The sequence below is a fragment of the Elephantulus edwardii genome, unplaced genomic scaffold (genome assembly GCF_000299155.1).
Source record: "Elephantulus edwardii isolate Elephantulus edwardi_28Jun2011 unplaced genomic scaffold, EleEdw1.0 scaffold00012, whole genome shotgun sequence".
NCBI lineage: Eukaryota > Metazoa > Chordata > Mammalia > Macroscelidea > Macroscelididae > Elephantulus > Elephantulus edwardii.
This window is the reverse complement of record NW_006399762.1, coordinates 29,919,647-29,935,883: the sequence shown is the minus strand read 5'-3', so window position 1 is coordinate 29,935,883 and position 16,237 is coordinate 29,919,647. Positions and strand designations below refer to the sequence as shown.

The 16,237-nt window shown below is 36.6% G+C and overlaps 1 protein-coding gene across 4 annotated transcripts in view; it reads left to right on the top strand.

Moving 5' to 3' along the window:
- The window catches only part of NPNT (nephronectin), a 111,164-nt gene that overhangs the window by 43,938 nt on the left and 50,989 nt on the right, over window positions 1–16,237 (top strand). For 2 of the 4 annotated variants that reach the window (XM_006881112.1, XM_006881114.1), the window contains exons 3-6: window positions 2,615–2,707; window positions 7,491–7,583; window positions 13,937–14,056; window positions 15,398–15,517. In XM_006881112.1, coding sequence (XP_006881174.1) covers window positions 2,615–2,707; window positions 7,491–7,583; window positions 13,937–14,056; window positions 15,398–15,517 — 426 coding nt within the window. The remainder of the gene's footprint in view (window positions 1–2,614; window positions 2,708–7,490; window positions 7,584–13,936; window positions 14,057–15,397; window positions 15,518–16,237) is intronic. The other 2 variants (XM_006881115.1, XM_006881113.1) reach the window with 1 other exon arrangement.

The window sequence follows — 16,237 nt, the reverse complement described above, 5'->3', positions numbered from 1 at the left end:
GAACATTTGGAAGGAAACAGTGTTTAAAAATAGTCAGGAAATTGGAATCATACCCTAGATTGGAGAATAGCATTAACTAGTAGAATGAGCAGATGTTGGAGGCTTCAAGACTTAGTGTCATTGTTGACCCCTACCCTTTGGTACTTACAGCTGGTTAGTGAAGCTATCTTTTTCTCTTGTTGACATAAATCATGCCTCTGTGGTGTGAAGTCTGCCCTGGATGGCTTCACTGGCCTTCTTTAATGTTTCCTTTGCCTCTAGACTCTTCTCATGTCATCCTTTGTATCATCACCATGGATGATACCTAGAGTTTTTAATTTTTATAAGATAATTCTCCAGGTGATCATAAACTTGCAGAACTTTCCATACAGTTAAGTGTATGTTCCTTAGTCTGGAACGGAGGAGGGGGGGATGGAAATCATCATTCACTACGACTCACCTCTGATTGTCTGCCTCTTACTTTTAGCTTGATAAAGCTTTTTTCTGCAGTGTCTTCTAAATAAATGATGGCCTAACTTGATGTGCAATTATCCTCAGCTAGGATATTCTTCTCCCTTGCTTTATAGTTGTTATTGTTAAGTTGTTAAGTGCCGTTGAGTCGCAAGTGAACTCATAGCGACCCTATGAAGGAGAGTCCTCAATGCTTGGGTGTCTCTCATCCTCTCTCCAGGTTCATAGGATTTCCTGAGGCAAGCTATTATAGAAGTGGATGCCACTCCTCCTTCCAAGCTTGTTTTAATCAGGGAGCTCCACCCCACTCTCTGTCCGCATTGGGTAGCCAACCATTAACGGATTTGACACATCAGTGTCACAGTGTTCAGCCTCACAGCAACCACAAGTTACTGCTGTACTGCAACTTGTACACCAGGGCTATACGACCTAGAGGAATGTCTGAACAAAAACAATGAAAGACAGGCCCTAGGGCCATGGATTAAAAGTCACCCATTTTTGGCATGGTAGCATTGCTTTCTGTCCACTGGGCCAACTGATCTCTCTCTCTCTCTATGTTGATGTTGTTGTTGTTAAGTGCCGTTGAGTCTAGTCACAGGCGACTCATAGTGACCCTATGAAGGAGAGTCCTCAACACTTGGGTGTCTTTCATCCTCTCTCCAGGTTCATATACCCATTTGTATTTATACCCGGGCTTTAAAATCCAGCTCAGTCCTCTTCGATAAGACTTTCTGTACAAATCCATATGTATTTTCTTATTGAACAAGTTCTTCACACATAGGTGCTATCCATTTTAACCATAATTAAGTATTGGCTTGAATAAAAATATGTGATTGTTTTCTCTCATCACCGAGTGTAAACTTCTTGAGACCAATGGCCATGTTAGAGAACTATTTTTTCATCTCTCATAGTACATGGGCTAATACTTATAGTAAAGCAAAATTTATCAATTTATAAGCAAGTGCCATGACATTTTGGTCTGGATAGTTTGTTGTGGGAGTGCCTGTGTGAGCGTTTTAGGGTACAGCAGTGTCCCTAGCTTCTAGCTACTAGCTACCAGTAGTGCCTTTTCTCAAATGGCAGCCAAAAACATCTCCAGATATTGTCAAATGTCTTTGTGGAGCAAACACATACCCAGTTCATTTGTTGAAACAGAATATGCAAACCTTTTTTTTTTTTTTAGTAATCTATCATATTGTAATATCTTAAATCACTGGTATACAAGAAATAGAATGAATATTCATCTGGTACTTGGACAGATTAGGAAAATCTGTGAAAGAATGAGAGCTGACTTGAAAGCGTTTTGAAGTCTTGAGGGTAACAGAATTTGGCTGATGGAGTTTTGTGTGTGAAACAGAACTTTGTACTTTATATTAGTGTACTAAAGCTAGAAAGCCGTTATAGACTGATAATGAGCAATAGAGATAAACTTTGGAGTCAAGAATGATCAATGATAGAAATATTCTAAAATTTAATAAAATTCATAATTCATTAATAAAATAAGCTGAAATTTCAAACACCATTGAAGTTCAGTGCTTATTTCACTTTGTATCACTTCAACCTTAGCAATATTAATTCTAATACACCACTTTTTTATACTTAAACTTGAAATGTAACTGGATCTCGTACATATCCAATACAAATGGAAAAGAACTGCTTTTTTTAGTATGAATTGAGTCCAAGTTTACAAAGCAGATATATTTCCTAATCAACCATCACACCTACCTTTCTTTCAATATTAATTACAATATCCACTGTCATCATACTCTCCCCACTTCCTCCCTGTGATTTTTGTTTCCATCAATCCTTCTATTGTACTCCCTCCTGCCTTCTGAGTCTAAACCCTGGTCAAAAGCTGCCGTTTTGACTGTACATGATGGATGATTCTAAGGAGTGAATACCTTCTTGCTGTTATTGTTCACCTCATAGACCTCTCCGTTGTTTAGCTCAAAGCTGAGTCATGGGGGTGAGGTTTTTTCCCATTTTCAAAGGGTGCAATGATAGTTTGTACAGAACTTACCGTTGCAAAAATAGTAATTTTATGTTTTTGTCAATTTGCTCTGTTATTTCTTTTTCTCTTTTATCAAACTAATATGTAGCAGAGATAAAATAACATTGATGTGCTGTCTCCTTGGAAATAATACAAGATGTCCTCTTTTCACAGCTGTGTGTCAACCACAGTGCAAACATGGTGAATGTGTCGGACCAAACAAGTGCAAGTGTCACCCTGGATATGCCGGAAAAACCTGCAATCAAGGTAGGCGACCAGTCAGACATAAATATGGAATCATGAGCTGTCTCTGTTCCTGCTAAGTCTAAAAAACATAAATTTCCCCAAACTACTCTCTATAACTACTCTTCTCAAATATAAGAGCTACCCTTTTTCTTGTTAGATAAAAATGTGAAAATTATAAATAATGGTTTTCATCATAATATAATAAAAAGTCAACTTTTTTTAATTCCCTAAAACAAATTAAAATATGTTTTCTTAAAAAAAATGCATTTGAAGAGGTCTCTATTCCAGTTTAGGCACTCCATGCGTTCTTCCACAAACTCATTGGGTGGCCTTAGGCAAATTGTTAACCTCTTTGAACCTCAGTAACTACTTACATAAAATCCTTTTAAAACCAGAAGTCAGGCAGGAGGCTTGATTTGAAATTCTAAGGCTCTTTTAAATCTGAGAACTTTGATTCCGTTATTAAATCTCCCTCCAATAGCTGACCAGTTTGAAACATTCCTCTGAGAAAGAAAACACCGGTTCATTTAGTAATTATGCTTATTGACATCAGTTTCCTATTAAGGCAAGCATTTATTTAATACTCTCTGTGTCTCAGATATTTTACATATATTATGCATTTTCATCCTTGCAATAACATTCAGAGATAGAGTGTTATTTTTGTAATTAAGTTACATATAATAACTTACTAATTATTATTCCAGTTTTCATTGGAAATTACTGAAGCTTGAAATTGTGACATGCCTTTCTTAAGTTCAAAGAATTGATGCTAAAAAAGCATCGATCTGTCATTGGTCAATGTAGGGCTATTATTTATATAGCCATGTTTTTCCCCCAACCATATGAGTTGTAGGTGAAGAAAATATAATTGAGAATGGCTCATGCTAATAAGTTCAACAAGTCTTCACTTTATAACTTATTTTAGCTTGAAATTTCTATCAATAGGACCACTAAACCAGGAAATAAAGGAAGGCTAGGGTCAGATATAACTAGAAAGATGAAAGGAGTAAACAGTTGAATTTTTTTGGTTTTTATTTTATTTTATTCATTTTAATGAACATTTACAGAGATTTTGGATTTCCATTCATTCATTGTTGCACTTTTCTCCCTGCCCAGCCCTCGCCAAGAAATTTTCTTATTTCTAAAATGAAAATCATTCCTTCTCAAAGTCAAGTAAAATCATAATGTAGAATCTAAATATAAGACACTTGATCTTGTATTACAAAGAAATATTGTTGAAACACTCCTGCTTCATAGCATCTGGTATTTAGTTCTGGATACTCCTTAAAGTGTGTCTTGTAAACTAGTGATTTATAAACGTATTTTCAACATTCCAGAACACTGATATTTGAAAGTTCATCTGATTTTTGCTGACTACTATCAAATGAAATATATTTTATTAAAATGTAACATGTAAATAGGTAGGATGAACTGTTAATCCCATATGTGTTCTTGTGTTATCTGATACTTGCTTTATAACTAGCATTTCCAGTGCTGCTTTTTGGAATTATTTAGCAAGGATTTTTTTTTTAACCGAGTATACCTGGGACATCCTTTTGAAATAATGGTGTTTTTATAATTTCAGCTTACTCTTTTAAAACTAATTTGCTTTTCTTTCTCAGCCTAAGTTCCATTATGGAAGCATGTTAGGATCTGGCTCTTGCATTCTCAAGGTTCTTGTGAGAATCCCAGCATACTTCTGTTTTTGTAAAGTGGTGAAAATAAAACCATCAGAGGTTTCATTAATATCCCAGCATTGTAAACTCTGCAGTATCAATGCCAGGACATTATATAAAGAGAGCTATAATATGAATCTGTATTTGAGATGGTAGGGAAAATAATTTAGATTTATTTCCTACTTGAACTTTAGTATTTATCAAAGATCCTAACATTGTCAATCAAAATGAAGATCCTCACTGGTAGCTTTTATTTTCAAAAAAACCTGTTTCCCACAGACTATGGCCTGTAACACATAGCTGTTTCACTAAAAAAAAGTTGGCATATACTGAGTTAAAATGTTGCTTTCCAAAACCATATTCCTCAGAGGGAAGATTTCAGTAGTAGGAAATGTGTTTTCGTACTTGTAGAATTTATTCAGACACTGAGAATGTAATAAATACCTCATATCATCTTGAACATAAAACTGAAGATGAGGACAGACATACGTGTTTTAATAATCTCTTAACTTTGGCCTCCATATTAGAAAAAAAAAAGCAGTGATCCTGATAAAAAGGTTTATGTTCATTCAGAGCTGATGCAACCTTTGTGATGAGTACCTGATTTCTGAATTCCTGAAGAAACTACTGTTAAATTGGTTTGCACCTGGGTGCACATTAACTATCAGTTAACCCATTAATTGTTCTTGAAAGAGTTCTGTGGTCTAGCACCTTAGACTGAATCCAAGGACCGAAAGCCTGGTTAGATTTGAGTGGCTGCTGAGAGTGACCTGGGTAAGTGTGAAAGCTAACTTAACTAATTGATCTGATTCAAAGCAACCCCATATGTTTCATAGAGACCTTAATGTTTATGATTTTTTCAGAAGTATATCACTACATCTTGCCAAGGTACCTCGAGGTGGATTTAAACCACTAACCTTACAGTTCGTAGCCAAGCACTTCACTGGGAATCCTGTGAGAGCTGCTTGTTGCTCTTGTTGTTAGGTGTCATCAAGTCAGCTATGACTCATAGTGACTCGAGGAGCAACAGATCTGAGCCCTGCCCTAGCCTGAAATCTGCTTAGTGTTTCCATAAAATTTCTTTGGGCAAATTGTGTCTATATCAGTGAAATAAATTAACATTAATTTAAAAAAATAATCTGGCCCACAAGTTTTAAAAACAAAGAAAACACGTCAGGAAAATAAAATATGGAAAATCAGACTAGTTCCATTTTCTCTAGGAGAGGCATGTGAAAAGGTATATTTGAAATAATTTCCTAGGACTGGAAATGAGCTTTTGATTCAAAGTAGGTTTTCATATAAGCAAGAATTTCCTGCAAATTCTCTTGCAAGTGAGGTAAGAAATAACTCCTGGAAACAGGCTTGGTGGAGTCACCACTATGAATACTTGGTACTTAAGGAGAGCTTTTAATGCTGCCTGGGGAGCTGCCAGTATAGCAGGGCTAGCTGCACTTTGAAACTGGTTTACTTTAACAGCCTTGTCACAAGTTTCATGCAAATCCCATGATGGTGACTTATACTTTTCTCTGAACCATTTTCTTTTATTTTCTACACTTACATGTGATATGTATCCCCGGTGGTCATGTTTAAACACACAACTGCTAAGAGAAGGTTGGGAATTCAAACCTCCCTGCTCCTTGTGGGAGAAAGATGTGGCAGGCTTCTTCTACTCTATAGCCTTGGAAACTCAATTGGGTCAGTTCTGCTTTGTTCTGTAGGGTCACTGTAAGTCGTAATTAGCTGGGTTTGGTGTTATTTTTTTGTTTGTTGTTTACTTCAGATACACAACCACAGATTGAGACTGATCATTGCTATACTTTACAAGGCACGTGGTACATTTCATAGTAATTGAAATTAATACAAATGTCTGATTGTTCTTGATTGCTTTTCTCTCTTCCCTACCAACGTTTCTTCAGTAATTTTACTCATGAGTATTTTCCCCTTCTTGAGTTTCTGTAGATATTTAAGCCCTCTTTCCCCTGACTACCCTGAAATGATACTATTTTATGTAATGTTTTATTAACTTCTACAATGGGAGTAATCTTTAAGCATGTCAAGCATCTTATGGTTTGTTTTCAGAAAGAAAAGGAATATTTTTTCACTTTTCTAGTATGGTTTCTAACAATTTTAAAAGAAAATTATGTACAAATCTTAATTGCTGATGCTATTATATGGTTTATGCATAGTATGTTGAGTTTCTCATCTCATGGAAAAAATTGGTATGTTTTAAAACACAACTGATAAGACATAGTGTACTGTTTATATCTGAAAGTTAACCACAAAGCAGAAAGTAAACACAACAAAGCACTTTATCCTTAATATTAAGGTTGTTGACTGCAAATTGATCTTTTGAAAGACCCCAGCAACTAAAGTTCATTTGATTGGAGGTTTACCTGCCTGCTAATGCATAATAGCCTTGAACCACAGAATGTGATTGCTTTATTGAGTCTTTGATTCTCACTCCAGTATTTATTTTGGTAAACTAATAATTTCAACAATTACCATTTTTTACTTAAAGCCTTTTATAATCAAATTAAGTGCTATCTAAATGTGGTTTAGGCAAATTCTTGTTCATCTCTGATGCAATTTATTTAAAGAAGATCTTTTTTGGAAGTGTTACATTTGTCAATAATTTTTTTAGTATTGTAAACTGTTGAACAAATTATATTGTACAAGTTCATTAAGGCCCCGAGGTCACTAAACAGAAAAGATTTATTATAATCAGAGGGTTTTTTTCCTAATTTATTGATGACTGAATCATCAATGATTTTTCAAATCACCATGCCTTTATCATTTCAAATCTCCATATCATTTTAGAACCACTATGCAAATATGAATTGTTACAATGTGTGTGTGTGTGTGTGTGTGTGTGTGTGTGTGTTTCTCCATTTGTGTGTGTATCTTCTTGGGTAAAAAGATGGCAGTGCGAGATTTTTGGAAAATTATAATAAAAAAATTAAATGAAAGTAAAAAAAGCAGAAAATATGTATTGTAAATCATCTAAAACTCTTCTTTTTAAAATTCCAACAACTTCATGTAATTGTTTAATATATACTTACAAAGATTTTTAGGGCTAACAATGACATCAGTTCAAAGTTGACTCTTATTACCTTCTTCCTGGTGTGAAGATGAACACTCCTACCCAACTCCTCTTGACCAAGGCAATGAGCAGCCTCTTTTCCAACCCCTGGATCATCAGGCCACAAGTGTACCTTCAAGGGGTGAGCGTGCATTCTCCAGGTGGCCTGCTCCTTCCACCTGCACGGCTTCCTGCAGTTATGTCCCTTCTGTGTCGAAACTAGCTCCAGTATTGCCAGTCTTCAGCATCTTGAGCATGTGAAGCAACCGGCAAGGATTTCCATCTGGTGCTGATTCTCTGTGCTCTTTAAACCTGGAGCCTTCCTTCACTGTGCTTTCAATGTATAGAGCATCATTGCTCTTCCTTTCCTTTTTTTTTTTTTTTTGTACTCTGGCAATCTGATGTACAAAATCACAGAAGTCAGGACTTCCAAAGCAACTGACAATTGATGTTTTGGTGGCTTTTGCCAAGGAGATTTTAGAATTGTTCAGGCCTTCCCCTCCACCTCCCCGACCACTATCTGTTTGGGGTAGAGTTGAAATTATCTGGAAACCTAACCTCATCCACTTCAGTCATTTGGTGTCTATTTTGTGATATTAGAAAGCCGAATTTCTGGTTCTAGTGTAACTTTGAGTTAGTTCATAATAGGGAGTAAGCTGTTTAATATACTTGGCTGCCTCACATGCATTAAGAGTCAGTATGAGAACCTGAACACCACAAAGACTTTCTGTATGATGCCAGAAAGTTTTATAGGAGAGTAGTGTGGTAGCATTACTTGACAATTTTTTTCTTCTAAGAAAGTATATCTCTCATCCACTTATCATGACTGAATTAAAATAGTTTAGATTATTAATTATTGCCTTTCTATTGATATTTTCTACACAGGGTATTTAGGACAATGTGATTAGTGACTGAGTCATTGATAATGTAAATAATAGAAATAATAGCAATTGACATATTAACATCTGCTTCCCTATGCCTTCTCCATAGTCAGATAAAATTTAAAATTTAAAAATATTATTAAAAAAAGTTTTAAATAAAATTTAAAAGCTTAGATTTCCAAATGACTACCTAGTTAATCCTCAAAGGGGGGGGAGTCCAAATGCCTTAAAAATGAATAGAAGATGATTTTCTTTTGCAATCCATTGGATTATTTTTTTCAGTTAATCTCTTCAAATTTTCTCAAGCTGATTTTCAGTGTTCTGCATGTTAATAAAATTTCGGATTCTTTTTTTCCTGAAATGTCATAATCATGCTATGCAGCTTGCATTTCTGTTTTGGACTAGCTCTCGTCTCCACCAGTCCCCCCACCCCCCGGTCCCCTGCCAAGCTGCCGCCACCACCAGCTTGCTTAATTGTACTCGTTTAGTAATACCTGCTTTGTAAGCATCGTGTTACATAATTACAGAGTTTAAATGGTTCAACTGTGAAATTCTCTCTGTTGAATAATAAGATAAGGTACATGATGAATTTCATTAAATATCTTTTCATTACAGATTTTCCTTATAATTTACATTATGAGCTTCCAAAGAAAAAGAAGAATAAAATGGCCTTAAAATAAGAAAATGAAAGTTTTCTTTCCTAGGTTCTCTTATCAACTTTTAGGATTGATTTGTGAGTGTTATCAGGAAAGCTACATTTTCTAATATCATTCTGCTTATTAATAATTTATAATTTGGAAATGTTACTGTACGTTTTCTGACTTAATTTTGATAGCCCAAATGTTAATAGATCTGTAACACATGGACTGTGATAAAGAATGCAGCAGTTATTGGAAGCATCGAATATTAATTCAGCTTACAAGGAGTTAGGTCAGTAAGAAAATGAGATGTAATTATCATAGAAGAATAGTGAACACAAGGATTTACCAGGACTTTATATACTTTGCATCTTTTAAAGCTCTCTAGTGCAGCAAAAATCCTCTGTTTGACAAACATTGACAATTAAGGATGACTGTGGATCTAATTTCAAAACTTCTACAGTGGTCATTGTGAGATTTGTAGGAGACACATGCTTGTGACAGAGAGGGAGAATGATGACAGCTGTGAGGGTGATCAATACTGGCCAGCCGTTACAGAGCATCATCCACTCAACAGTTGTTGTTATTAGGTGCTGTCAAGAATGACTCATAGCGACCCTATGAACAAAAGATCTGAACCCTGTTAGATCCTGCTCTATCCTGCACCATCCTCACGCTTACTGACACACGAGCCCATTGCAGCAATCACTGTGTTAATCCACCTAATTGAGGGTCTTCCTCTACTTTGCCGACCTTCAATGCTTCCCGGCATCATGTCCTTCTCCAAGGAATAGCACCTCCTAACAACATGATCAAAGTATGTGAGACAAAGCCTCATTATTCTTGCCTCTAAACAGTACTCTGGCTGTACCATCTCCAAGACCTATCTGTTCATTCTCTTGGCCATCCATGGGAATGTGCAGTGCTCTTCTCTATCACCACAGCTCAAAGACGTCAATTCTATTTCTGTCATCCTTATTCATTGTCCAGCTCTCAGATGCATAGTAAGTAATCAGAAAGACCATGGTCTGAATCAGATGCACTTTAGTCCTCAGACATCATTATTACTCCTCAATAATTTGGAGAAGTCCCTAACTGCAGATTTTACCAGTGCAGTATGTCTCCTTATTTCCTGACTGCTGGTACCAAGGGTGTTAATTATGGATCCAAACAGGATAAAGCTTTTGAAGGTTTTGATATCCTCTCCATCCATCATGAGTCTGCCTATCGGTCAAGTGGTAAGAATTTTGTTTTCTTGACATTGACATGTAATCCATACTGACGGCTGCATTCCTTGAAGAGCTTCAAGTCCTCCTCACTTTCAGCATGCAGGTTTGTGTCATCTGCATAACGAAGATTATTGATGTGTCTCACTCACTCCAATCTTGATGCCACATTCCTCTTCATAGGGTCCAACTTCTTGGGTAATTTACTCAGCATATAGATTGAATAGGTATGGAGAGAAAATACAGGTCTCACGCACTCCTTTCCCAATTCCAAACCATGCAGCGATCCCCTGCTCTGTTTGCACAACAGACTCCTGGTCCTGGTATAAGTTCTGCATGAGCACGATCAAGCTCAGATGAGTTTCAGGATGATATCAAGGATGTCATCCATGAAGAAAACAAAAGGTAATTACAGAAACAGAGTATAAAGAAAAAATGGAAATGGATGTTAGAAGAGACTCTAAAGATTGCTTTGGAGCAACGAGAAGCCAAAACGAAAAACTATCAAAGTAAAAGAGCTGAACAGAAGATTTCAAAGGGCAGTTTGAGAATACAAAGTATTTTAATGGAATGTGCAAAGAGCTGGAATTGGACTTAAAAGGCAAGAACTTGCTCTGCATTTCTCAAGCTCAAAGAGCTGAAAATAAAATTGAAACCTGTGTTGCAGTATTGAAAGATACTATGGGCAATATTTTGAATGACCTCGAAAGCATTAAAAGAAGATGGAGAGAATAAACAGTCATTGTACTAGAAAAAATGATTGACACTGAAAACTTTCAGGAAGTACCAAACAGTTACTAGAGTATAATTCCTTCAGACTGCTTTCATTGTATTTGAATAGTTAGGAACCAGTTTCAAGATCAAGAGAAGAACCTTTTGCCAACAAACTTTAGCCCTTGAACTTTGGATGCGTTCTTCCCTCACTAAATTATTTCAGAGTGTCTCCTAGTCTCAGGGAAAAATAATAAGCTTATTTTTTTTTTCAATTTCTTGATACTTTACCCCCAAAATGCTTTTTATACCTGGAGAGGAGAAGAGAAATTTTGGGTTGAAGCAAGTGACTGCATCTAGCCCTCGTATGGATCATAGAGGTCTAGTCCCATAGCAATTCTCCAGACTTACTGGTCAAGACTAGAACCACATTACAGAATTCTATGCCAGTTGGGCTTCAACATAAATATGGTGATAAATAAAATTTCCATCAGCATAAATATATTTTATCAGTTACCTGGAGCCTCTGACCAATTACTGTGTCTCACCATGGACCCACAAAGTTTCTATGATTCTTTAAAAACATAATCATTAGGGTTCTTAATGGAACTATATTTTATATCCACCACTCTCCTCTCATGAGATATATATCTTATTCTATTGTATTGCTTTGTCTTTGTTTAGTGCAGAAAAAAAAACCTGTGTAGAATACAAAGCCTTTCGCTAACAATGCACTCAGATTGAAATCCTGTTTATCACGAACAATTCAGAAGTTTATCAACAACAGGTGTTATGTCTTACACAAAGAAAGATGCTCTGTTTCTAATTTTAGTAAGTATTGAAATCTGATGTAGAAGAAATTGGGAACATGAAAGAATGTCTCACTCTTTGTTTACAAATAATTTCACTTACTAGAAGAAAAAATAAAATTTCTGTTGGTAGCATAATCTGCAGAGTACTTTCTATAAGAAAATTTTTTTCTAAAATGTTTTTCCAAGTGATTACTGTGAAAACTGTAGACTGACAGTATGTATAACAGTAGAGAATTGAAGAGAAACATCAGAGATAACAAAGATCCTATAGGCTACTATATAGCCTCCTATAGGCTATGCCTAGCTGAAGATCTCCTTACAGCTATGGTAAAAGTAGGAAAAGAAAATCAAGTTAGAAAGTCAGTAGAATATGAAATCATATTAGATGCAGTAATTTTAAACCAATATTAATTGATTCTTTTAAATGAAATATAGATTTATAATTGAGGTCAGACTTAAATGTTACTAGATGGTCAAACAGTTTTACAGTTTTGTATTTTTAATCTACTTTTCTGACTCAGTGCTATAGATAAAAAAGACAATCAAGGTAATCAAATGGTGCAGACTCTATAAACCTGTGGTCACATTTCTTGTTAACGCTGTTGACCCCTTAATATCTTAGTGTTTGTCATCATCAGTCTTTGTGCACTTGAGGCAGTGTTCCACATGTTGTTGTTGTTAGATGCTGTTGTGTCAACTATAACTTGTAGAAGCTCAGTGAATAATGAATATGAAATCCTGCCCTGTTCTGCACCTTTCTCACGATCTCTGATAATGCTGGAGCTCGTTGTTACAGTCACTGTGTCAATCCATCTTTAACACTGATAGTCATACCAATGAACCCAAAATACATAATCTTGCATTGTTGTTGTGTACTGGAGGGTCAGAACCAACCCAGAGATGACCCTCCAGGTGGGATTTAAGAGGCAGTTAGTAGTATAAGACCTGTCCATACTTCTCCCACAGAGCACCTGCTGGACTCGAACTGTGTTTCTTTGGGATTGCAGCACAGCTTCTTGCCACTATGACACCAGAGTTTCTTAACCTTTCATTCGTATTTACATATGTCCTCCTTTACTGCTGAATTAAGGAAAATATGTGGAGAGATTTTTTTTTAGATTCACTTTTAGTTTGGATATGTTATTAAAGTAGGAAACTAAAGTTTCCTCAATTATTCTGAGATCAGAATAACATCTATAGGATTAAACAAGAATAAAAATCACAGTAACATACCAAGAGAATAAATAGTTCTGTATTGGAGAGGGTGAAACCAGGCTGCTCCCTGGAGGCAAGAATTTTGAAGCTCCTTCTCACATACTTTGGACATATGTCCAGGAGAGACCAGTCCCTGGAGAAGGAACATCAAGCTTGGAAGGGTGGAGGAACACTGCTGGAGAGGAAGATCCTGTGTGAGAAGGATTGACAAAGTAGCTAGGGTAATGGGGGTAGGTTTGTTTGAGAGAATGAGACTGGCTCAGGATAGGGCAAAGTTCAGAGCTGTTGTGCCTAGGGTCACTGTGAGTCACAGGCAACTCAGTGGCACACAACAACAATAGTTGCTCTAACTTGTGTAGCTCTTACTCCTTGCAAATAAAGCTTCCATTGGAAAGATACAAGCTTGCTTATGTTTTAAATTGGTGCACATTTTATAAAGTCAGTCAGTCTCGTGTGATAGCACCTTTGAAGATAGGAAGAAATTCAAAGAGTCACATTGTCAGGAATAAACGTAAAAGTAACCCAGATATACAAGGGAGGTTGTCAGTCATGTAAGAGCTTTGCTAGCAGCACAATGATAAAGTGTTCAGCTAATAACAAAGTTTGGTGGTTCAAACTCATGTAGTAGCTCTCCAGGGAAAGACCTGGAGATCTGCCCCTATGAAAACTACTCATTATCATCCAGCCAATTCCCACCCGTGACGTGATGACTATGCTCCTCTCTTCATCAGCGGGAGAGACCACATCTAACACAAAATTTAAGCTTCAGAAATTGAAGAGACTTCACCACGGTAAAACTTTAGGTCACAAATGATAGAAAACTCTTTGTCCATTCCAGTAAAACCAATTGACATTGTATACATGTAACAGAAATAATCTCTCATATGATTAGACAGATAAAATTTCGCCTCCTTTTCTCACTCATTCTTCAGTGTAGAGACGTATTTTGAATGTGTTACAGTCATACTGCAGTTTGGTGATTTTTTTTCCACTTCAACCCCATTCTTTTCAGATCTAAATGAGTGTGGCCTGAAGCCACGGCCCTGTAAGCACAGGTGCATGAACACTTACGGCAGCTACAAGTGCTACTGTCTCAACGGATATATGCTCATGCCGGATGGGTCCTGCTCAAGTATGTCAAGAATCTTAACTGTTACACAAGTGCTTTGGGCTTGCTGTCATGTTGTGCTCTAGTAGCCTGACTTGTAAAAGTGGCCTCCCAGGTCTCCTAAACAGGCTGTGTGTTTGTTTATACATGGGCTCAAAGAATTCAAAGTTAGAGATTTTAGATGTATAACATTCATTTGTCATGGGTGAGAACATTAACTTAATTTAGGCTAAGAATAACCCGTCATAATTTCCTGTCTTTTACCTGGACAGGGAAAAAATTTTCCAGACTAAAAGAACATTACCATTTGAGGACTGCTGTGTTACTTATAAGAATGCACACTCTATTTGTCACAGAAAGATCTGTTAGATTCATTGAATATTGTAAACCATTTATAAATAATTTTTCACATGAGCGCTGATGGCCTAGTAGGCAAGGAGTTTTCCTGGCACTCAAAGATAGGCAAGTTGAGTCCACCAGCAACTTCTTGGAAGAAAGATGAGCAGTTTCTTGCTGTGATTTAGTCTCTGAAACCCATTAGAGCATCAGCCATGAGTCAGTGGCAATGAGTATGTGTTTTTAGTAGACTAAATATTGTTTATTTTACTTTTTAGGGGGAAAACCCCAAATATATAAACCAAATTCACCTAACTTATATTTAAAAAAAAGACTGTAGGTTTTTATATGTGTCCTATTATCTAAGTATGAGGTAAATAATGCCTGATAATTATCTGCAGGCTGAACCTTGAATTGAAATTTTCTTTATCAATTTCAGTTTTTACTATCACTAAATTATCAGTTTAAAACTGCATTTTATGGCATAAAAAAGATTGGGTAGAATTATTTGGCATTGCATGAACAGAGCGGAGAACTTGAATAACGTGCTACCGATGCTAGGAGCTTCCAATTTTGTGCAGCTCTATGAGGAATCGCCTCCTCTTCTGAAAAACTTTAATGGGCAATTGAGACATTACTTGGATGTTTTGTTTAGAACGGTGCTTAGCTTGAGTAAACTGGAAAAATACCTCAATTCTCCATTTTCCCTGACCACTGGAAAATTTTTCAGATAATCTACACAGGATGAGGTTTTACCTTTCTCTTTTTAATTCTTAAAAATAGGAAAGATTTCCTCTGGAGAATAATGGAAGCTGGTCTACTTCTTAATTATCCCTGGCAGTGTTTCTCTCTGTCTCTCTCTCTCTCTCTTTTAAATTTACTCTCTTTAGAATGTTGGATACTTGAGATCTCTTTGTCTTCATTGTTGATTCAGTTTCGCTAGTTTCAGGAAAAGAGAAGAATATAGTTACTTCAGTTGCTGAATCTGTTCTCTGCTCCGTATCAGCCAGATTCTCTGCCTCCATCCAGGTGCCCTGACATGCTCCATGGCAAATTGTCAATATGGTTGTGATGTTGTCAAAGGACAGATCCGGTGCCAGTGTCCCTCGCCTGGCCTCCAGCTGGCTCCTGATGGGAGGACCTGTGTGGGTAAGTTGTAAAATTAACATTTCAATCAGTAGCCACTCAAAGATAAAGGAAGAAAGAAAATGGTTATGAATAGGGGAAAGCAGAGTTATCTGCATCAGGTAGTTGGAGAATCTTTTAGAAGGTTCTGTTTCAGAAGAGGACCTCTGTCTGTTAGTGAGCCATGGAAACCTTGTTCCCTAAAGGTGATTGACAGGAAGGAACTTCGGGCAGAACGGTCATGTGTGCAAATGCACTGAAGTTTAAGGGAGGACAATGTTCAGGGAAACACAGAGAGCCCAATATATAATGTATGTATATAATGTAAATGGTAAAAAGGTAGGTGAGGGTTGAAGCTAAACAGATAAATCAGTTATGCTACAAGATTTTCTCCTTTACACACACACACACCCTGCCCAATTAATTGATGGAACATTGGTTAAGAGTCTGGGCTTTGGTTTCAAACTAGTGTTTTCTAGATATGTAATCTGAGACAGTGGAGGCCCAGTGACACAGTGGTTATATAACTCGATTGCTAACCGAAAGATCAGGAATTTGACTTTAGTAACTGCTTACTTAGTTCCATGATAGAAAGTTACTTTCTCCTTTCTTGAAGATTACAGCTTAAAAATGCTCTGGGGTTTGGGAGGAAACTAAGAAAAGAGGGGATAAATAATGGACATGGCATTGGAACAGAGAAGGGAGAGAATTGTATAAAAGGAATATCTGATTAGGTGTTATTGG